The sequence below is a fragment of the Chiloscyllium plagiosum genome, unplaced genomic scaffold (genome assembly GCF_037043375.1).
Source record: "Chiloscyllium plagiosum isolate Xiang-an unplaced genomic scaffold, Cpla_swu_hap1 HiC_scaffold_42, whole genome shotgun sequence".
NCBI lineage: Eukaryota > Metazoa > Chordata > Chondrichthyes > Orectolobiformes > Hemiscylliidae > Chiloscyllium > Chiloscyllium plagiosum.
This window is the reverse complement of record NW_028270180.1, coordinates 96,838,270-96,863,360: the sequence shown is the minus strand read 5'-3', so window position 1 is coordinate 96,863,360 and position 25,091 is coordinate 96,838,270. Positions and strand designations below refer to the sequence as shown.

The window sequence follows — 25,091 nt, the reverse complement described above, 5'->3', positions numbered from 1 at the left end:
TCTGTGCTACTGGTATGAAATTGAAAAGGCACCCCTCCTCCATTTTAAACTAAATGATAATACAAAAACAGCGTTTGTATAAAATGTAACATGATTTATGAAACCATCCCTCTAGGCTTATACATATTCACAGCCATGTAGAGTTATATAGGGAGAGGCTAAATGAGCTGGAGCTGATTTCCCTTGAGCATTGGAGGCTGAGGGGTGACTTTATAAAGGTTTATAAAATCATAAGAGGCATGGATACAGTTAATAGACAAGGCTTTTTCCTTGGGGTGGGTGGAGTCTCATCTGTACCTATACTCGTGAGTATAGTTTTAGAGTGAGAGGGGAAAAAGTTGAAAGTACCTAAGGAGTAACTTTTTCATGCAGGGGATGGTGTGTATGGAATGAACTGCCACAGGAAGCAGTGGAGGCTGGTGCAATTTCAACATTTAAAAGGCATCTGAGTGTGTAGACGAATAGGAGGGTTTAGATGGATATGGGCCAAGTACTGGCAAATGGGACGAGATTAGTTTAGGATATCTGGTCAGCATGGGCAAGTGAGACTGAAAGATCTGTTTCCAAGTTGTACATCTCTATGACTCTATGACCTACCCCTTTGCTCTTAATGTACAAGTCAAATCTCTTTGGATTATCTTTAACATTATCTCCCAAGGTTATCTCATTTTCCTTTCTTGCCCTCCTCATTTCCCTCTTTACAATGTCCCTGCACCCCTTGTACTCTTCGGGATTCACTTGATCTCATTTCTCTATATCTAAGATACGATTCATTCTTAATCTGAACCAGAGCCTCAATATCTTTATTCCTCCAGTGTTCCCTCCTCTTACCAGCCTTATCTTCACACTAACAGGAACATCACGCCTCCGAACTCTTGTTATCTCACTTCTGAAAGCCTCACTCTTGCCGGCCGTCCCTTGAGCTGCAAACAGTCTACTCCAATCAACTCTTGAATGTTTTTGTCTCATCCTATCAAAATTTGCCCTCGTCCAATTAAGAACTTTAACTTATATATAATGCCAATCCTTTCCATAAATATTTTACAACTAATCGAATTATGACCCCGGCCCCAAAAAGCTCCTCTACTAACCATTCAGTCACTTGCCCTCCCTTATAACACAAGAGTAGGTCAGGTTTGCTCCTTCTGTGATAGTTACATCTGCATATTAATGAAGAAAATTGACTTTAGCACTTACCAAATTCCTCACCATCCAAGCTCTTAAGACCATGGCTGTCCCACTTTATGTTCGGAAGGTTGAAAATTGCTATTATTACAATCCTATTATTTTAACGTATAAATAAGATCTTTCGACATATTTGCTACTCAATTTCACTCTGACTACTGGGGGGACTATTACAATCGCATCAAAGTAATCATGCTTTTCTTATTTCTGAGTTCCATCCACACAGCTTCACTAGACCATCCCTCAGAAATCCCTTGTGTTAGAACAGTAGTAATGTTTCACCACAAGAAAAATTGACTCCAATCTCCTTTTAGCTCTTCCTACTTCTGCCGTACCTTTGATGATGGGAGGGGCTTTGAACATAAATTATTCAACTTACTGGTGATGGTTAGTAGCTGAAAATAAAAATACTATTGGTGACTTGGGTGATGGGAAATAAAAGGTTACATTGTGTGGAAGGAAAATTCTGGATAGAAACAAGAATTTTAAAAAACGAACTCCATTCAGTGTTTGGAGTCCTTGTTGGTTCAACCTGTGCTTTGGTCTATAATGCAAAATTACAGAAAAATATTAAAGCAATTTAAAATAAAATGTTAGGATATTGGAAGAACAGCTAAGTGCTTCAAAGCTTGACAGACGGCTTGTGGGAAAGGACATGGAAAGCAACAGGGTTTCCAGAACTTCTCATCTCTGCCTTCCCTGATCGAAATCAACCTGTGATTTATAATTGTTGAGGATTGTTATTCATTAATATCGGTGTGTCAGATAGATCTCAGTCTCAGGGAGGGGTGACCTGCTTCTTTGTTTTGTGATGAACTCAGGGGAACATACAATAGTAAGGGGGTAAACGCAAAGGGTTGCAGGAGCAGAGGATCCCCCGTGTGTATGTGCACAAATCAGGGAATGTACCATGACACATGGACAGAAGAGCAAATAAACCCGACTTCATCACCCTACGCTGTAGAGAACAAACACACAGCAATTATGTTAAACTGAAATAAAACAGTCTCTTGTCTCACCTGGAATGTTGCATCTAGTTTCAGGTGCCACGTTTTTGAAAAAAATGCAAAGTTATGAGATTGGGTGCGTGACTGATTCACAACACTATTCCCGGGATGATACACCTCACCAACGCTGAGAAATTGGGACTGTTCTCCTCTGCTGATAGTTTCCAGACTCTGTGACCAGTTGCTGTGATTGGTTCCCAATTCCGTCTTGCGTCATATAGATCTTAATGGCTGAATATTTCAGGTACTCATGAGCTGTGCCTTGCCTGATCACAGCGACCTCTGATTTATTATTTTTGAGGGTTGCTGTTCAGTAATACCCCTGTATCAGACAGATCTCAGTCTCATTCCCTGGGATTTGACAGGTGTGGTGTGTCAAGTAGATCCCAGGAATTGTTTTCCATGAGATTTATGTGTGAGAAAAACTCGAGTTTTGAGAATCTGCCCTTGGATTGTGCACGTGTTGTGTCTGAAAACCTGACTGAACGTTGACTTTTTTGGCTGATGAATGTTTCGTTGGGCGCTTTAGGTGGCGATTTCTGCATTACTAACCCAGGCTGCCCTGACATTGGGAGTACTTTTAGTTTAAACAGTATAGAGTAAACTTTCAAACTCCGTTGTCTGCTTTTTTTCGGCTTCTGGTGGAACCTATAAAATTATCATGAGGTGACCCGAGGCCGTGACCCTTGGTGCATAAGTGGAAATGTTCTCTCATCATTCTGCCTGTGGAGTGTTCCATCAGGCATATCGTATGAAAGATGTATTTACATTAGTGGGCTGCATGGTAGAGCAGCATTAAACTAAATGACTGGATAAAATACAATCAAACAGAACACGTGAAAGTATTTGGTTGGGAAAGGAGTAGGATGTGGGTAAATGTATTATGACTGACTGGCCTTGAAGAAAGAATTAAGCAAACTCAAGATTAGTGCATATTCATTCGAGATTTATTAACCATTTCAGAAAGCATTTTTATCCAAAAGATTGATGTAAAATCTAACAGAAGTGAATATAATGGCTGGATGCCACATTGAGACGAGAACACATGCGCTGTGAGCTGGGAATTTTCTGTACATCAGTAACAGTCACAAGAAAGGGAATACAAAGGCTCATCAGAAAGGGTAGGCAACCATTCTGAGTAAGGAACAAATAAAAACAAAACAAACGGGCTTCAAACAACTGGGAAGCTACAAATTCTTCCAACCACAACCATCTCAAAGATATCAAAGTAAAAAGGAAAATCCATCAATAATTGTCTCAGTTACACGCTGATAAACTGAAGTCATCTCACTGTTAGAGTCAGCAACAGGACAGATTGGAGATTGGGAATTCAGAGACCTTGATAAGCAGATCAGGAAAATCAAAGGGGTCCACAACTCATTCACTTAACCTGGAAAAGAGAGAGAAAGCAATGACGCAGATGTTTATGATCAGGGACTTTCAGATTTAATGTTTATTCAATGTCACACTTCGAGATTTCACACAACATATTGGGCTGATTGGCGTGAGAAAGATGTGATTATTCTCACCTTCACCAGAGTGACGGCAGCGCTGTAGAAAATACTCAGGAAGAACAAGGTGATGAACGTGGAAGCAGTTGTCCAGATGTTGCTGTTACCATCCTCATAGTCTTCAATCCAAGTGCGATCTATTGAATCTATGAATATAAAGCCGAGAGGACGCATTTAGATTGTTTATTGATCCAGATCGATCTATCTGCATCCAAGTCATGTAATTGGAGACCATTACATCTTCATAAAGCAGTCAGGGATTTCTCAAGTGTGACTCTTATCTGTATCTATTAGTGCATTATTGACTCAGCAAGAAATTACAAATACTAAGTGCACATGTTCTTTCTTCATTGTCCATGTCAGAACGTTTTAAATTATTTTTCTTTTCATCTATTATTTAAGGATATTATAATTTGAAGAATGCTTATTACGAATGATGATTTTAATTATATCATTATATTTTAAATATAGGCTGTGACAGCACTTTATTTGAAAATTGTGGCCAGCACTGAATAAAAGTTCAAATGTGATTCTCATCTTTTGTATTGGTGACCAATTGCTTGGCAAATCATGAATATAAGTGACATCACAGTCAGGACATTGCTTCATATTTTTGTTTGAAGGATCTGTATATTTAGGAATAAGTTTTTGTACGTGTGTCCCTTAATTTATTTGATCTACTGCTTGGTGTGTTTGGTTTCTCTTTAATGTTTGTGTATGTGGTTATGAGAGTCTCTTACTTCACTCTAGCCCATGTTGGAGTCTGTGCATGAATAAACATATTCCTGTTCCTTTACTGCTGGTGTGCTCATGTGTTTGTGCACCTTAATTTTGGTCTTTTCACATTGTGTAAGATCATCATGCTAATATGCCACTTCGTTGCTGCCTATGCTTATCTTGTAATGTCTTTGTGAGTGTTCACTTTTAATTAGTGCTATCTAAAACGTGTGCTTCTGTGCCTGTTTCAGATCCTACCTACACTGGGTTATTTTCATGTTTATGCTTAATAAATGTTAGCATGCAATGTTATGTTTTGATGGATGTTTATATTTATATGATGATGATTGCTTGTGTGGCAATCTTTCCCAAACCATCTCCTGATCAGCTTGTTTGTACTATTGTTTGTGGATGCTTGCTGATCCTTGTGCCCATTACCCTTATTTAATAAACGCCCCTCTATTTGTTCATCTATGCACTTGTGTGTCTGCATGTGAGACTCTGAATTTGTGTGTGCGTGTGATATTGTATACATGCTGATCAATGTGGTTTAAAAATAACTAATTAAGCTGCCTCTGTCATCGTATGTTTGTGATTCTGAAAATGGGAAAATAATGATATTAATGGTTATCTCTGTGCACTTACGTGCCTGTGTGAGTTGACATGTGGGAGGACATTTTTCAGATTTTGTATCTGTGTGTTCATGTGTGTATGTCTGTACGCATTGTGCTGGATGAATGTATATGTATTCATGCCCATTTGTGTGTTACCGTGTGTCGATGTTTCTCATGGTTATGTGTGAGTACTCCTGTTCATTTGTGCAAATGATTTTCTTTCGGTGTATGTGAGTTTTTGTATGAGCTTAGGTGAGTGTTCAAGTACCACTTGCATGTGTGGCTCTGTGTGAGTATGCATGTGTGACATCTTATCTATATGCACATTTGAGTGTGCACATAAATATGTGTCTTTAGGTGAGAGCCCGTATATGTGTCATTCCGTGTGTATTTGCGATCATCTCTCTGTATCTGTTCTTATACCAGACTGCAATTTTTATTATTCTAATTTATTGTTCTAATTTTAATGCATTGCCCATAATTAGATTTTGACCTTGGTGTTGCAGGAAACATTTCCCATCGTTGTGCAGAGATAAGCGTTTTATGAGCAACTCCTCTGTTGCAGTGATAGAACTTCTGTCTCTGAGAGAAAAGGCGTGTGTTCAAATCCCCACTGTCCCAGAGATAACATTTCTGAATATGTTTATTAGAAAATGTCTACTTGTGTTCTGTCTGTGAAACAAAATGATATCAGGTATTCGAATACCAGAATTGATCCCATGTGTTCCAGAAAACTGAGACAAAACTATGGAATTCAAACTGGGACGATGCAAACACCAGTTTCGGATTATGGGAATCAATGTTAATCATTTGTTAACAGAGCCAAGCGTGTCTAACATGCTTCAAAGGTATTGTTTTGCATGGAAATGTTAAATCTTTGGACAGTAAGCAAGAAGTTGACTGTCCCTGTTAGCAACTGGGTTACATTACAGAGGACATGCACCATGAAACCTCTGCACAGGGAGCAAGAGGACAGACCATTCATCGTTCCCCTCCCCTCTGCTCCACAACAACTTATCTGTTGATTCTCTTTGGTGTGAAAGTGAAGATACATTCTGTCAACTCATGCGCTGGCGCAAGATCCCTGGCAGTTCCCCAGAAACAAAGGTTACATTCAAACTGTTCTGCACTCTTTACGATTGGTATGTTCCAATCAAATTTAATTTTAAAGTGTCTTAAATTTACATTTCCAATTGGTGCAATTTGGCAGTTTAAAACTGACATGAAGTTTGTAAGAATGTCCAATCGGGGGAATCAAAAACACCAAGTTCAAAACTCGTGCCCTACCCTTGACATAAAATGGACATTGTCAGATTGTGTCACAGAGGGATTTAGGATGGATAAGGTACTTGGTGGAATCCTGCAATGAGTGAGCTTTACTCTGTCTCTGACCCAGGGTGTATCTGAGCAGAGAACATTAACTGCACAAGACACTTGTTACAGACCTGTTAATAGTACACTTTAACTACACAGATGGAATGTAAGTCAGAGTGGGAAACAACTAATTCAGTATTTAACTCACAACTGGAGGAAAAAAAACACTTCATTACTTCTGTTGAATTATTAAATGCAACTTTGAGATTTTTATTGACATGAATTAACGGGTGTCCATCAGTGCAAGTGAAATGTTTACAAAACTCGGTTTACCGCTGGATTTATCGACTGTTCTGTTGATGATCTTCAATGGAATCGCTTCATGTCCCACCACACAGGAGTAAGAAGCACCGCTGGCCCACTCCTCCGCTGTAATGGATAACAGGCTGTAGATGAAGAAGGAAGTGTTGTCGCTCTCCGCCATCACCTCAGTGTTCTTGTAGTTACTGGGATTCACCGGCTTGTCATTGTTTGTCCACTTGACGAAGATCTCTCGGGGGGAGAAACCTCTCACTAAACAGGTGAGGGAGAGAAACCTCTGAGCGGAGATTTCTTCTGTTGGTGGCAGGAGGACCGACACTGATGGCTCCAGCGGATTAATCACTGCAGAATATTTGAGACAAATATAAATCAATCAAAAAAATCCTGAACCAATATCACAATTTCACTAAATATTAAAATACGCCATGTTTAATTTGGGATTTATTTAATTTCGTTTTCTAAAGGAGCAGAATGGTACGCATACTGTTCATTAAAAAAAGGAAAGTTTCATGTGAAGGTTGCCTCCATGTTTCCAGCCCACAACGAGGACATTCTGTCCATTTGTCATTGCTGATGGTGGCGTCCCATCCCAGGCTTCTTCCCACCTTATCTGATTTAATCAGAATACAATATCCTTTGGTCCATCTTTTTCTTAATCAGCTACTTAGCTATCCTGCCTTCAGATGCATCATTAATGCTCCTAACGGTGTTTGCTCATTACCAATCAAAGCCTGTCATTGATGTAACTGGATCTGGATTACACGTGGGATCCTTTGTGCTTTAATCTCACCGCTCACCTTTCTCCTTGTGGATGGAGTCTCTCAGCGGAGTCGGTAGATTCTGATGGTACACCACACATTCAAAAGTAACGCCACTCAGCCAGGCTTCAGTAGAAATGTCTAATTTGCTGATCACGCTGTCGGGATTCTGTCCAGGCTGCTCAGCAATCTCTGATTTCAGAGGCTTCTTTTCTTGTTTCCAGGTCGCATTGACTCCAGAAGGAAGATTGGACACAACGCAGGTTAACGTCACCGTCGCCTCCAGTAAGACTTGTTCTACTGGCGGTGGGAGGATTTTAACGGTGTTAGGGTGGCACTCGGTATCTTCTATGAAACAAAAATCAAAGTCAATGAAAATGCCCCTTTCTGATACAAACAGCCAATCTTCAGATTACTCCTTCACAGGGTGAAGACACCACCTTCAAAATGGCAACTCCAACTATTGCTGAAACGATGCTTACTATTGTTGATGTATTTTGATCTGTGAAACATTTGTGATTACCTATAACATACCCTGTGTAATTATTCCGAAAGAACACTGGCTTTGTAACAAGTGAAACCTGTGAAAAAAGTAAAATCATCGAAGATACCATCATGTAACCCATGGAATTACCTTTCTTTCGGAGTTTGTCTCTCACTTAAGACCATCCATTGATACTTGTGACAAGAGTAATCTGAATATAATGAGTTCATTTCCATGTTCATAACCTTTCGGTGCAAGTGCTGCTGGTCACACTGACTGCCAAATCACATCCCAAATTTTGGACAGATTATAATAAATAATTATTATTCTCTTTGCAGAGTTCTAAAGTGTTACAGGAGCAGTGAACAGCCATGGAAATTCTGTTCATTATATTTAACATGATTAAAAATACTTTGCGTTATTGGTGTGATGTCATTCTCTAATTTATGTCATTGTTCCTCGTGGGCTGTGTTTGGAATAGATCTGAAAACAAGACATCGAGTACAGCATTGGATATCGAGAAGGACACCCATCTCCTTAAGTCTTTCCCTCCATTCAGTTAGTTCATAACTGGTCTGTACTTTCACTTTATTTACCAAGCTGCATTTTTTAATTTCTTCATAGAGCAGGAGAGAAAAAAAAACAAACAAAAGCGTCTTAAATTAATCTACAAACGCGATGGAAATGTCACTAATTTTATAGACATCCACTACTCACTGTGTAAACATCGCCACCGCAAACCAGGCTAAATCAGCCTGTCTCGAGTTCCTAGTTCATTCATCCCTATTGTAGCATTCCCACCAGAATTTATTCTCCTGCCTCATCCACTAATTACAGAGAGCATCTTAAAGAAGCTTAGTGAGATCACGTTTATCCCAGTTCATCAAATGTGATAGCCACTTGGTCTGTGGTCTGATCCCATAAATGAAGTTAAAGAGCTCAGTACCAGATAAAAATCGATGTCGTACAATGTCCAACCAACAGGTCATTCCTGAGCAGGGAATGAAGCATTGAACGCATTTTTGATTTATTTTCAAGTAAGGGTCACTGCATATTTTAACCACGTCAATTTGATAGAGGATCAGAATAAGGCTGTTCGGCCAATCCAGAGTTTAGATCAGAATGATGCTGGAAAAGCACAGCAGGTCAGGCAGCATCCGACGAGCAGGAAAATCGAGATTTCGGGCTGAAGCCATTCTCCTGCCTTCTCCCCATACTAAACAAGAGCCGATCTATCTCTGGCTTGAATACACACAATGGCCTGGCCTCCACAGCCCTCTGCAGCAACATGTTCCACAGACTCATCACCCTCTGGCTGAAGAAATTCCTCCCCATCTCAGTTCTAAACGGTGCCCCTTTGACCCTGAGACTGTGCCTTTGGGTCCTAGTCTCGCCTACCAGTCAAAGCATCTATTCCACATTCACTCGACCTCAGTCTCTCAGTATTTTCTATGTTTCAATCACATTTGTTCGGCACAACATCGTGGGCCCAAGGGCCTGTTCTGTGCTGTATTGTTCTATGTTCTATGTTCTATCTCTCCAATATCCCCCCTCTACCCCCAAACTTACCCTTGAAGCGGCTACCAGGCAAGTATTCAGCACTCTGAATGCCTCTCCCAGCATGGTCAGGCAACAAACTATTTAACAAAGCTCACTGTCTATATATCTATCTTCAACAGAGAGGAAACATGCTTTTCTGACTTGCCAAAAGGTTGAATTATGAGCAATGCTAATGTAACACTCAAACTGAAATGAGATACGTGGCATGTTGGGAAACGAGAAGCTGTACCGTGCTGTTTACTACGCCTGATAAATTAGTGTGTTTGATTCACGTCAGAGTTCAGAGTGATTTGTAGCTCTCTCAGTCTGTGTCTCTTACCCTGGAGTGCGGTGATGTTTTTACTTTGAGTGTTCTCTCCATGAGTGACCTGGCAGGTATAGACCGCACTGTTGTACCATTCACCATAAGGGACCATCAGCCGACTCGTCACCGAGAAGTTCCCGTTCGCCTCACACACGGGAGACGTGAAGAAGCCAGAATCCAAGCGTCGGCCATTTTTCAACCAACTCACGGAGATTGACTTCGGACGGAACTCGATGATTGAACAGACGACGGTTGCAAACTTGCTGCTTGCGATGTCTTCACTGGAGCTCACAGTTAGGAGAAGAGTTGGTGGGAGAATGTCTGGACCTTTAGGAAACACATCGCATACATTATCCGACGAATTTCAGAACAAATACAATCAGTTCTCATATATCAAGGTTTCTTGTGGTTAATGGATACAGGAATCATAATTGTGCAGAGTGCTGGAGAAGCTGGGATCCACACAGAAAGATCAGCAGGACAATGTGAAAGTCTAAAATTATAGGACACTGCAAGTGAGTCAAAGAGGTCTAGAAACTATAGGCCGGTTAAATCAGAAGGGAGATAGCAACAATGGATGGTATTCGTTTTAATGACAGAGTCTGATGAACAAGGCAGACGAATTACTGGCATAAATGAAGATATGATGCCGTTGCTATCACGGAGACATATTGAGAGCCGGGCAGGAGTGGCTATTCAATATTCCAGGATTTAGTGCCTTCAGGCGAGACAGGGAAAGACAGAAAATTATGGGGGCGGGGGTGTGCGGTACAGAATGTTGTTTCTGTTGCAATTCTGACAAGAGTATTTTAGGCTGTAAAGAGAAATCAAATCATGGATATCTCCTTGAACAAAGGCAAATGGACAGTACTTCAAAACCAAAACACAGCAAACATAACTATTGGGAGAGCACGATAGACCTTATTGTTGGTCCAAAAGACCAAGTGCAAATACATGGGCAAATTTCAGAGACATGTAAATTAAATAGGGGAATGAGAAAAGAGGTTTTTCACTTCCTCTGCATAGGCTTGGATATTCATTTTGTCAAAAATTTAGTGGGAGCACAATTCTGAAAATGCCCCCAGGAGAATATTTGAACAAAGTATGTGTTTAATACAGAGAATTTTAATCCAGACCTTGCAAGAGAGGGGTGAACCGGAACTTAACTTTAGGGAATGAAGTCGACCCAGTGGGTAAAACACCAATGGTGGAGCACTTTGCAGACAGTGATGGTAAATCAGTTGGATTTCAGATTGTACTGCAAAGGAATAGAAATTGGTCCAAAGTTCTGAAAAGGGAAGGACAGTTTTAGTAAGATCAGGTAATGACTTGACCAGAGTGGACTGGAAGCTGACACTTCTTGGTAAATCTGAGTCAGAGCAGTGTGACACATTTAAGAAAGAGATAGGAAAATCCCAGGAAGCCACTGCGTGGTACCAAGAATGCAGCGGGCTCTGGACACCAAAGGGCATGGAGAGGGAGATAAAGAGAAACAAGGGAGGCTTCCGGTCTATACTGAAATCTCAAAACAATAGAAACTAATATGGAGTACAGAACGTGCAAGGGGGAGTTTGAAAGACAAAGGAATCATAATTGTGCAGAGTTAGAAGAGCAAAAGGGACCATGAGAAAATAATAGCAGTCAAAATAAAGGAAAATATTTTTAAAAGTTACAGGCTCATTCATAATAAAAGAATTATTCGGGAAACAGTAATGCCCATTAAGTGTTATTATTGGAGTGGAGCCGGAGGATTAGTTTGTGGTCAAAACGAATGTGTTGTGTCAGTGTTCACTAGTAATAGTGACAATGTGGGGACAGAAATCATGGAGGGGTGTTGTGATGTACTTTCAGAAATTAGGACACATGACGTGATGTTCTGTGTTGTCTTGCTGAATGAAAAGTGGTTATATTTCCAGGGCAGATGAAAAGTATACCAAGCGGTTGAGCGATGCAAAGGATGAAATAGTTGGGTTGCTGACAATAATTTAGAATTCCTGTCGGGCCACAGCAGTTGTGCCAAGTGAGTGTAGATCAGCTAACGTTGCACTGTTATGCAGGACGAAAGAAGGGATAAATAATGAAAACACAGATCTGTCAAGCTCGTCTCAGTGGTAAGGAAACTATTGAGAAGTGAAATTAGTCTTCATTTGGAAGATAAATCAACAATTTTTAACACGGTTTTATTGAGAGGAAGTCATGTGTAACAATTTGATAGTAGTTTTCATAGAGATAACTCGATGTCCAGATGATAGCAATAATCAGAGCCAATGGGATCCGAGTTAATTTGACAGATTGGATCTAGAACTGGCTGAGTGATGGGAGCAGGGGATAATAGTCATCGGGTGTCTGCGTGACTGTTAATCTATGTCTCCTGGTGTTCTGTAGGGATTGGTGTTGATTTCCGTGCTATTTCACTTACATACCAATGATTGAGACTCAAATTTAGGAGGATTAACCAGTGAATTCACAGATGAAATGAAAACTGTCATGTTGGTAAGTCATGAGCATAATGGCTTTAGATTGCGGGAGGATATAAAAGGGTTGGTTGTATGTGAAGAGAAAAGTTGCAAATGGAAATTATTCTGAATAAATGTAAGGTGATGTAATTCGGCAGAAGAATCTGTGAGGTATGACGTTTTGAATGGTGGAACCCTGGAAAGGCCTGAGGATCTTTGGTGCATGTACCCACCGATCCCCTATAGTACTGTGTCGTCTGGATAAAGGGTCTAAGAAGGTGGGAGGATATTTGCTTTTATTAGCCTAGACATTGACAATGAAGAGTGGTGAGATGATACTGGAACTTAATAAAACACTGGTTAGGCCATACTGAAGCGTTGTGTGCATGTTATGGAAGGAATGTGATTACACTGAAGGCAGTATTGATGAGATTTGTCAGCGTCTTGCCTGGGTTGGAGGGTTTTAGTTATGAAACTAGTTTAGATAGACAGGGGTTTTCCTTGGAGCAGAGGAGAATTAGGAAGAAGATTATCATAATGTCTAGAATTATTTTAGGCATAGACAGGGTAAACTGGATGAAACCTTTCCCCTTGATGGAGAGATCAATGCCTCAGGGGCACAGGGTGAAGGTAAGGCCAGGAGGTTCCAAGTGGATCTCAGGGGAAAACAAAATCAAACAGAGGGTGGTGTTAGCCTGGAGCTCAGCACCTATAAGTCATGTAGAGACTGAGCCCCTCATTATAAGTATGAAGTATCCTTGCAAGGGCAAGTCACACAAGGCTGGCACATGAGACTGGAATAGTTAGGTGGCTGTTATTGATAGGCGTGAATTGGGTGGATCAAAGGGCCTTTTTCCTGTGCTGTATAAGGTGAGTCTGTGAAAACGGTTATAAATAATGCCTTATTCATGTTAATCACAGATGATCTGTTTATCTCAGTTCCTACAACACGTACCTGGACATGGCATTTCTTTGCTCTTGTGTGTCCCGCTGTGTTGAACCTCACAGGAGATTTTGCTGGGGCAATCTACCGCTGACCCGGGCAGGGTTAACTGGCTGCTCAGGGTGTAGGTTCCCTTCTTGTTTCTCACTGATGGGTAAGTCTTCAATCCAGTCGTGATTAGCTCCCCACCTTTCTTCCAGGTTACCTTGGTGACGTCAGGGGAATAGTCCATCGCCAAACAACCAAAGATCACAGAACCGGTGTTGTGCTCCTGACAGGAGGAGACCAGGCCATAAAGCGTGGGGGGAGACGGTGTCTCTACAATAGAATGACCAATTGAGCATGTTAGTTTCTGTAAATTTGACCTTATCAGTTACTCAAATGTATCCTCAGCTGTAAACGTTTGCCAGTATGCTCCCGCTGAAGTCGACAGCATAACTGGGGTTTATTTTTGTTTCCTACCAGTTGCTGATCATGATCATTGGTTCACTCTTTAGAAACATGCCCTCGACCTTGACCATTACCATATAATTTAGGAAGAAGAACATCCTGATCCCACCCCAGTAACTGTTTGAAGATCTCACCAACTGACACTTTCACTGGATTGCTGTGAAGAGCAGAGACGTTTCACAAACTACAAACCAAGGAAATGCAGATTCATCGAAATTCTACAGTGTTTGCAAACAGGCCATTTGGCCCAACAAGTCCACATCCACCCTCTGAAAAGTAACGCATCCAGACCCATTCCCCTACCCTATTATGCTACAGTTAACCCTGACTAATGCACCTAAACTCCCAATCACTGAACACAACATTTGCAATTCCCCCAGCTTGCACATCTTTGGACTGTGGGAGGAAACGCACACAGACATGGGGAGAAAGTGCCAACTCCACACAGACAGTTACCCGAGGCTGGAATGGAACCCGAGTCCCTAGCACTGTGAGGCAGCAGCACTAACCACAGAACCAGCGTGCTGCCCCACGAGGTGCCATGCTGCTGGAAATACCCAACAGCTGGCAGTACCCCAGGAGAGAAGTCAGAGTGAATCATAGAACATAGAACATTACAGCGCAGTACAGGCCCTTCGGCCCTAGATGTTGCGCTGCTCTGTCATACTAATCTGAAGCCCATCCCACCTACACTATCCCATGTACGTCCATATGTTAGCCCAATGACGACTTAAATGTACTTAAACTTGGCGAATCTACTACTGTTGCAGGCAAAGCATTCCATACCCTTATTACTCAATGAGTAAAGAAACTACCTCTGACATCTGTCTTCTACCTATCTCCCCTCACTTTAAAGTTGTGTCCCCTCGTGTTTGCCGTCCCCATACTTGGAAATCAGGTCCAGTGAGCCTTCCTCACTTATCAATGCAAGGCAGAATGTTCTCTCTGGGAGGAAGGTCACTGCAGCAGCAGCACAGGCAGGAGCTGAGCACTGGGATGGGGAGGATGGCTGTCACGGCTGAACTCATGCCAATTGTCTGGAAGTTGAAACATCTCATTTACAATTATCTGAATTCTGGAGGCCTCTGAAAAATGGAGGACTATTATGGTTCAGAGACTTTGGAGTGTTACAGCTGAGTATTTACGTAAATATGATTTGAGAGATGAACAAGTAATCTTTAACTTTAATAACTATCAAACTGACACACAGTTCACCACCAAACCTCATGTCTCAGACTAACCACTGCACTTACTCTGTCTAGACCTAAATTCACACTCACATTGACAACACCTACCCTGCTATACACCCATTCATGCCCGGAACACACTGCCCCTATCACACGAAACACATCCAAGGCAATCCATATTGGTAGTGTAGCTGAGCAGAGAGATCTCGGTGTCCATGTACATAGATCCCTAAAAGTTGCCAGCCAGTTTGATAGAGTTGTTAAGAAGACATACTTTGTGTTGGCTTTCATCGATAGAGGGAATGAGTTTCAGAACCACGAGGTTAGGCTGCGGCTGTACAAAACTCTGGTGTGGCTGCACTTGGGAGTATTGTGTACTGTTCTGGTCACCACATTATGGGGAGAATGTGGAAGCTTTGGAAGAGTTCAGAGGAGGTTTACCAGGATGTTGCTTGGTATGGTGGGAAGGTTTAATGAGGAAAGGATGAGGGTCTTGAGGCTGTTTTTATTTGAGAGAAGAAGGTTGAGAGGTTACTTAATTGAGACATAAAAGGTAAACAGAGGGTGGACAGTGAAAGTCTTTTTCCTTGAATAGTGATGGCTAGCAGGAGAGGACATAGATGACAGATGTCAGAGGTTGTTTCTTTACTCAGAGAGTAGTAGGGCCATGGAACGCACTGCCTGCAACAATAGTACACTCACCAACTTTAAGGGCATTTAAAAGGTCATTGGATAAACATATGGATGAAAATGGAATCGTGTAGGATAGATAGGCTTCGGATTGGTTCCACAGGTCAGCGCAACATCGAGGGCTGAAGGGCCTGTACTGCACTGTAATGTTCTATATTCCAGATGGACATATGATCTCAATTCCTTTCACTCATTTACACTCCTGCCGCCCTGCACCTGGCCCATGGTGAATCTGGCCCTGACAGGACCTGGCACCATCATTTTCACAACCTCGGACAAAAGCCCACTACCCAAGACATGACCTCAGCCCTTGATCACTGACCTCTCACCTTACCCAAGTCAACCTGTGCACATTGCATCCCAGCTCCTTTCACATCTGTCCTTTACCACCCACCATTTTGCCAGACTCCGAGCTTTGCATTTTGACAACACGTCCCCCTGTCACTTCATTACAGTAACCTTCCACCCCCGAAACATCCTGGCACTCTGCCCACCTCTGCACTAACCAGCCTGGCACACTGCCCACCTCTGCACTAACCAGCCTGGTACACTGCCCACCTCTGCACTAACCAGCCTGGTACACTGCCCACCTCTACACTAACCAGCCTGGCACTCTGCCCACCTCTACACTAACCAGCCTGGCATCCTTCCCACCTCTCCATAAACTAGCCTGGCAAAGACAGACCTCTTGCATTTCAGCTCAAACTACCCCTCACCTATCAAGCACAATTCGACCAAATTATCCTGTGACCATTACCATTTACCTTGACGCCACCTTGCCAGACAGAGTGCATGCAAGCTTACCCAGCAGCCAGCTAACACCTCACAGCCTACCAGCGCAAACTCTCCCACATGCCTAATCTAGCCTTTCACTTGCTCACCACCTTCCAACTTTGAGCCTACTCCACCATAAAGTCAGTGAGTCATAAAGTCGTACAGCACAGAAACAGTTCCTTTGGTCCAGCTCATCCATGCTGACCAGAGTTCCCAAATTAAACTAATTCCACTTGCCTGCCTTTGGCCCATATCCATCCAGACCGATCCAGTTCCTGGAGCTGTTCAAATGTCTTCTAAATGTTGGACCTATCTCTGCATTTACCACTTCCCCTGGCAGTTCATTCCAATGTTTTGGACATGTACAACATGTAGCTCCAACTCCTGCACTCAGTGCTCTGACCAATGAAGGTACATGTGCCAAACACCTGCAACACACGAGCTACTTGAGACAACGCTTTCAAGAATCTATGAGTCTGGACCCTCAGGGTCCTGTGTTCAACATCACTATCCAGTGCCCTACCATTAACTCTGTAAGTTGTGACCTGATTTGTCTTCTCAAAAAGCAACACGTCGTATTCATTTAAATTACACTCCATCTGCCACTCCTTAGCCCATTGGCCCAGCTGATCAAGATCTCATTGTACGTTTAGATAACTTTCACTGCCAATTATATCACCAATGTTGGTGTTATGTGCAAACTTACAAACCATGCCCCATTCAATGTTTTCATGGCTTTCAACCAATATTGTACCCTGTTTGCCTTTCTCCCACATATCCGGAGCATTTATTTAAGGATTAAAGGAATCTATCTCCTTATTGAAATCATTTAATGTTTTGTCCTGAATCAATTTCTGTGGTGGAGAATTCCAAAGTTTCACCATTCTTTTGCTGGACAGTAAACAATCAGGTTCAATGTTATCGGTGTGTTGGGAAGACTGGTGAGCAGCAAGATTAATGATGATCCCATGAATGGAATAGCATTCTAGAGGGTCCGAGGGGCCTTCTTCAGCTTCCAGTTTGCATGCTGACATGTCCCTTCAGCAGCATGTTCCAAAACTGTGATCCTTGAGGATAAGGGCGCACATGCATGTAAATGCTTCACCTGAAAGCTCTCCTCCAATTTAGACTTCAACTTGACTCTCAATTATTTCTCTGCCGTTTCCTCTTCCTCAATCACAGCCATGGGACTCACTTCCTAACAGCGCTGTGAATGTGCTAATACCACACAAACTTAAGCAATTCAAATAGACTGATGATAACTGGTTTCTCAAGGCGATATAAAAAGTCTGACACTTCCACACCTGTCTAGAGATTCAAACAACCACTGGAAGAATTGAAAATTATTTGAGGCACTTGTGTGTCTACACAAGATGACATGGTTTCCTTTTGTGTGATTTGACTGTGTTTTCACTGAATGAACAGAGCTATTTCTTAATTATATAATAGGAATGAAGCTTCCCTCATTTTTAGCAACGCAATCACACATTATATTTCCTTATTCCAGGGAAGTATAGTGTTAAATTAATGAAATATGGTGATTGGGATGTTTCAATTGGAAATTGTCAGAGATTGAAAGTTTACTTTCATCAGCAATTAATTCCAGCCTCATTGTGTCACAGTACTCACAGGAATGTCTTTCAGAAATGGTGTCTCCCTTTGTTACGGGCAGTCGAATCAGTAAATCTGGGATAATTTTTGCTTGTTAATCAAAGGTGTTAAAGAGTTTTAGCCAAAAGGAGACCAGTGGATTTAGCTCACAGATGCTCCATGATCTAAGTAAGTGGTGGAACAGCTCGAGGGGCTGAGTGCCCTCCTCTTGCTCCTACCTTCCTATCATTGTGTCATTCATTAAGCTAGCACTGGCGGTGAACACTTTTTATTAAAATATTTCAACAAATTAACTGTTTCACACATGCTGTAAAAAAATCTTCAGTTGATTATTTGGAAGGGGATCATTGACATTCTCTATCTGAGTGATCAAAATAACTTCCACCCAATTACAGCAGCCACTGCGCTCTGGAGTGTGTTGTTACTTCATCATAGTTTCTTGTGAAACTACAGCTAGAGATCAGGGCGCTCCAATTCAATGATTCTCTAATATTTAATATCTCTGAACATTCACAATTTGTTCAAATGCATCTTTTCTCTGAAGAACGTGCTTCATCGAACACAACTTTTTTCAATGAAACAACAAACTTTAAATGCTAGAAAACCAAAATAAAGACAGAAATTTCTGAAGAAACTCAGCAGGTCTAGCAGCTCCTGGGGAGAGAAGGCAAGGTTAACCTTTCGCATCCAGAGACCCCCTTCCCGCCTTCACCAAATTGTTTTCATGTTTTTGGCACAAGAGCTCACACCTGTTGAGATAAACAGTGATTACATTGGCTTGACTCCTGTTGGAAAAATAATTCTTAGCAGAGGTACTGGACGGTCTGAGATAGCAATTGAAGACCAACTGAAAAGCTTTCACCATCTGCTGCAAGTGTTGGATTCAGCGGAACTCCCACCGTACTGAACAATCAAATTCAGCTCCAGCACTGGTTTAATATAAAGTAAACCAGCCTAAGCATAATCTCATCAAATATGCTTCGAAAATGATTCATTCTGGATTAGTTATAAATGATATTGTCATAACAGCAAGTCAAAAGCTGGGATTTCTTTGAGCACTTACTCCATTAACACCATCTAGCGATGCCCAAAAGCTTGTGAACAAATATTGATCTGGAAAAAGCTGCTAACCACCAAACTTCTGTTTAATATCTAAGAGACACAAGTCAGGACAGCGATTGAATAGATTTCATTGGCCTCTGTGAGTGGAATTCCAACAAACACCCAGACATGTCAATCTGCTTTCTTGCACTGAAGTAACCTGATAAGAGATTGTGTTACATACCTCTCTAACAGGTTGTAAGTGAACACAGGCCCCCCGGCACAGAATCAGGGACTCTACTACAACATCACAACAGACCTGAACACAATGAGCTTGACACTATCACGGAGAACACAGCCCACATGTTTTGACAGTACATAAACCATGTTAGTTATTATCACCTTCCAACAACCAGGGATTGTTCCAGAATGTTTGTATAATTAAAGTAACATTTCAACATTTATCGAAGAATGCTTTGACAGCAGCTCCAAATTGTTCAAACTCTATGGGAACTACAGAGGAATAAATCTAGGAATTGCATTGCCATCAATTCACTGTCACTGGATTCCAACCTAGAACTCCCTTCCTCTTTCCCTGTGAATGTTGCTGCACCAGACGGTCTATTTAGTTTGGTAAAGATTAAAATGTTTTGAAGTGTAATATGACCGTTTCCAGTGACATTAAAAGCTGATAATAGGTCTTCAAATAATAAGATGCAAAAAAAATCTGATTCTACATTGTGCCACAAAACATGTCCTGCATAACTGAGGCACAAAGAAAATATACAGCATATTTCCCTTTGCCTCGCTCAATCAAATATCTCTTGTTGCCAACAACCAATTTCAAAACTCTTGCTATCTGCCTTTTGTTCCTGAAACGTTCGTTCTGATTGGAACAACTTAGTCAGGGCTCTCAATTCTGAGGCACCTAATCGAATATTGTATTTCTGGCAGATAAAAGTGGTTTTGAAGCTCAAGATAAAATTGAACTGTCTGAGATTCAGGTATCCAAACTGGACAATTTACAAATGGTCAGGACCATTGACAAGTTAGTGAGAGATAGCACTTAAACAAACTGCACAACAGACTTAATCCTAGAGGATACATTGCTCAACTCCTCACGTCAAATATATTCACTGTAATTGAACATTCATCAGAGGAACTAACCAGAGGATTAATGTGAACAAGAATTTGTTCACAATGAACATAAATAACCACTGAGTTAATAAACTTAATAAGTCATTGTATTAAACAAAATTATTGAGGTGGGAAATATCGCCAATTAAAGCACAGATGTGGAGGAAATGGATTATTCTCTAAATTGTTTTTACATATTCTTAAAATGTTCCTTGAACTGTGGAGATTTTGCATGCACTGCATAAAGTCAATACTGCATTCCAGTGTGGAAAGCATTTCTGTTGAAGGAATTAGGGCAAGGTCATTTTTTTGTTAACTGCTTTTAATGAACGAAAATGTTTAAAAACGTATGAATTGAAAATATGCTTCTGTCTGGAGTTGCCCGCTTTAGCGGATGTCTAAGTAAATGTGGGCACTGCTGCCTCACAGATCCAGGTACCCAGGCTCGGTTCCAGCCTCGGGTGGCTGCCTATGTGGAGTTTACACAATCTCCCCTGTGTCTGTGTGGGTTTCCTCCCACAATCCAAAGATGTGCAGGTCAGGTGAACTGGTCATGCTGTATCGTCCATCGTGTTAGGTGCATTAGTCAGGGGTAAATATAGGGTAGGGGAATGGGTCTGGGTGGGTTACTCTTCAGAGGGTCGGTGTGGACTTGTTGGGCCAAATGGCCCGATACATACTGCAGGAAATCTAATCTAAATGATTGCCACACTTAACTAATGTGAGCAGATTCCTTCCGATCGCGACATTGCAATAAATCGGTCAAGTATATTAATTAAAATAAATATTACTCAATTTTCAGTGTCTGAATAAATCATGTGCTCTGTTATCCTCTAGTTCATGTCTTCTGCAAATTTGTGAACACTGCATCTGTCTGAACACATCGATGTAAAATGAATTCTCTGCGTTTGCAGCAAGCACTCCCATGGTTTTAAGAGTAGGGTTCCTACAGTATAGAAACAGGCCATTTGGCCCAACAATTCCACACTGACCCTCTGAACAATAAGTAGTCCAGCCAGACTCATTCCCCCTAATTTATATTTACCCCTGACTAATGCACCCTAACCTACACATCCTGAACACTATGTGCAATTTAGCACAGCCAATTACCTGACATGCACATCTTTTGGACTGTGGTAGGAAACCAGAGTGCCCGAAGGAAACCCACGCAGACACAGGGAGAATGTGCAAACTCCACACAGGCAGTCACCCGAGGGTGGGATCGAATTTGGGACCCTGGCACTGTGAGGCAGCAGTGCCAACCACTGAGCCCCATGCTGCCCTGCGAGGTCATGAATGGATTATTTTAATTAATTTGAAATTTGGCCTTGGTCACATAATTCACTATAGCAGTTGTTTCCAAAAGAATGACTCTTCAGTTGATATTTTGTTGTAAAATGTAACTATTTATTTAAAATGCACAGATTGGGAACACCTAAAGCACTGTGCAGATTAAATAATTCAGTTAATGTTTTATTTTATCCAGTAAATCCAGTTTAATCAGGGACACAACAATTAATTAACTCAAGTTACATGTGAAACTGATCAAAGCAGTGAAACTGACCTGTTCTTCATAGAATTGAGCAGAATTTCCAAATGGTCTTTGCCAATGATCTTTTCCAGCCAGAAAAATATGTATGTAGTATACAACGGAATTGAAAGGTGTTTGTCGATCAATTATCACACAGTCATGGCATTTTTGCTCAAGAGCAAGAACTATTAGAACATTAGACTTTTGGAATTCTATTTATATTTCTCTATGACTTGTAAACTGTTAAAAAACACACCTTGTGATTGAACTAGATAGTGGAGTTCTGAATTTGGATTGTAAAGCATGGATTAGATTAATCCTTAATTATTACTTTTAAGTAAAAATGGCGCCCGAAGGTATCTGTTTTCCCTTCATTTCTAAAACCTTTGCGATTTGCCTTTCACTTAATAATTGGCTTTATGAAATTTCATCTCGCATGCTGATTGCAGTGAATGGGGAACCTGGAGCGGTTCACTGTCACCAACCATGTTAACATTGCAAAAACAATGTAGAAACCAGAAACGGTTTCCCAAATATAACATAGTTAATGTTACCCAAGCATAGTCCCTCCTCAACAGATCAACGATCACCAGATAACAACACGGTGAGTTTGCAGCAGAACTAGCTCTGCAAACATTTTCAACAGAACCAAGAACATGATGTAACCTCACAAAAAAAACAAATTGAAGTCTAACAAACCTGCTCAGAATCCAGCAAACTAATGATTAAATAGCATAGAAATAACAAGTCATAACAGCAGCCTTGTTTGTGAGGGGACTTAACACTTAAAGCTGTAACGTTTCTGGCAACAGTTCAATTTATTTCCAACCTGTACACCCTTCCTGATCATGTCAATCTTGTGCAGCACACAGTAGAGCGGTTGAAGGCATATATTGATTAATCACTTCATGGTCAAAACAAAATTACTGAATGGACAAATATTACCACATTATAATTTTAAGTTAGTTTCAATTACATAATCTGACCAATTCTGCAGTTTCAGATTTTAGTCCCAAATTTTATTTTGAATGAGGCTACTCAAAACAAAATTCAGTTAGTTTACAATTAGAACTGAGTTTTTTTTTAAAAAGTCAATGCATTAGAAACTCGTTTTTTTCATTTCTCACACTTCCGGGTTTCTGCCTTAAGTTGTTTTTCAGACCGTTACAAATGGATGTAATGTTTTCAATCAAGCAGAGAAAAATGTGTCATATAAGTTTAACAAATGCAGAAATGATTCATGAAAAACCAAAGAACTTCACAAATATTGGTAATGAAAAGTAATTCAGAGAGTCAATCTCCTCACCAGAGAGAAAACACCGATTACAGAAAGCATAAAAACGCTGATCAATTTCACAAACTGAATAAGATCGAATCAACTCAATTCAACAGAATCAAGGAAAATAAAATCAGAATCCAATCAACTCAAAACAACATATTTGAATGAAACATAATCAGAATCCAAACAATTCAATTCAATAGAATCAAATAAAACAATTTCAAAAGCCAATCAACACAATTCAACAAAACCAAGTAAAAACAAAGTCAGAATCCAATCAACACAGTTCAACCGAATCAACTAAAACAAAGCCAAAATCCAATCAACTCAATTCAACAGAATCAAGTAAAACAAACTCAGAATCTAATCAACAGAATGCAATATAGCACCGCAAGAAAATTTTATGACAGTTTCTAACCTGCTTGTCATCAACTAATTAACAAAATAAATGCGAAAATATAATCAGGGTAAGAACATATATTCAAGAAATTAATAATGATATTTTAGCATATTTTAATCATGTTTAGTAATGTCTCGAACATCTTTGATTTCTTAGCGTTTGTTGTTGAAAATAAAACTCACAGTCAGGGTGTCACTGACATTAAACATTATTTATAGCTGACTGATTAAGAGACATTAGGTGTTTCAAGTAACCCAGCCACACAGAATGCCCATTTGATCAAAAAAAGAGATACACTGAGTAACTGACTCCATCATCCCCACTGTAACTATTTGCTGAGCCTTAACTGAAGTCTGTAATCAGTCTGAACAAAAATCAAGCGCAGAATCTGAGTTTCATTTAATTCAGAAATTAGTCACATGAATAGAAAGTTTTTAAAAAGTCACGAAGAAAGTTCAAGGGTCTTACCTGAAGTCACTGTCACCATGGTCCCTTAGCCCCAGTAATCAAGATAGTCACAGTGTTACATTATCTGGACTGGGTCACACAATAACTAGCTCTGTATAAAACAAATCAAAAATCTGCCATCATTTTAAATTTTCAGAACCACAGACAAAATAAAGTCACGATAAATCTTCATCACATAATTGCGCTAGTGAATTCTGATCATTCTTGATAAATTTTAATACTGTTTTATACTTCACAGAGTAACACATGAGCTGATTCTCAAAATCCCCAACTGGTGTATCGATAATTACCCAACACTTTTACAAATTAAATAGTGATACTGGCATTAAACCGCACAGAACTAATACTGCACTGCAAGTTAAGACGGTTTGTAGAAGTAATCACTGACTAGTTTCAAACAATGGAGGCTGAATAGGTTTTTGTATTGATCATAATTGCAGTGTCACCCCAGTTATATGACTGTGAGACACGTTGTGTCAAATACTATAACAGACTGTAAACTGTAAAATGCAGAAAATTTCTTCACTTCCTAGAAAGCAGTGATTCAGACTCCTCTAAAAATGATTTGGTGCATTATTCCAGCTTTTACTATCCATTGTATTTTGAAAGCTTGGAATACTTTTCCAGGTTTGGTCTGCATTTAACTTGACAATCAACACGAAGAAGGTAGAAAAAATTATACATTTGTACAAACTAGCACTACTGGATTGCGTTTAAATTGCATCTCACATTATTTCTCGCTCCTGCCATGGTAGAAATCACCAATTTGAGATAAACACTTGTTAGTGGTTTTTGTATGAGGATGTCGCTGTGCACAACACTGTGACCCACTGTAGTATCACAATGATGTAGACCAGTAAACTCGTTCTCTGTTCTTTACTCGAGGTCTCAATTTTCATTTGAAAGAGCCATTTAGTACTGGTCATGTTTAGAATGAATGCCATAGTTGACATAACAATTAGCGGTGATTTCCTGAGCTGTCAGATATATTAAAACGAACATTTTGTCCGAGCATTTAATTGATGGAAGTGTTAGCGTACATATGACATGCCCAAAACATTGTCCCATTGTGTCACCAGTTTGCTAGTTTAAATTGTACATTTCCTCTTTGATAGATTTGTAAGAGGCAGCCTGAGGTCTGCTTCAGATTGCAGTTGGTAGAATTGCATTTAAAACTCGTACTGACCGTCAGTTTATGATGGAATTGACAAAATGTTCCCTCGAGCTGTTTTTGAACGGGTCCAGCCCTGGTTCCTCCCGCTGTGGTCTCTTGCACAGTAATAGATGGCGGTGTCTTCGATCTTCAGGTTCCCCATATCCAACGCGAAAATGTTGTTTGAAGTGTCTTT

At 40.6% G+C, this 25,091-nt stretch overlaps 1 gene segment (V, D, J or C); it reads right to left on the bottom strand.

The window, feature by feature from the left end:
- Positions 1-3,194: 3,194 nt before the first annotated feature.
- LOC148138015 (Ig heavy chain C region, membrane-bound form-like) lies at positions 3,195-23,802 on the bottom strand. The segment is given in 7 exon segments: positions 3,195-3,582; positions 3,722-3,849; positions 6,682-7,011; positions 7,467-7,775; positions 9,791-10,102; positions 13,187-13,492; positions 23,743-23,802. Coding segments are annotated over 7 exon segments (1,413 nt in total).
- Positions 23,803-25,091: the final 1,289 nt, after the last annotated feature.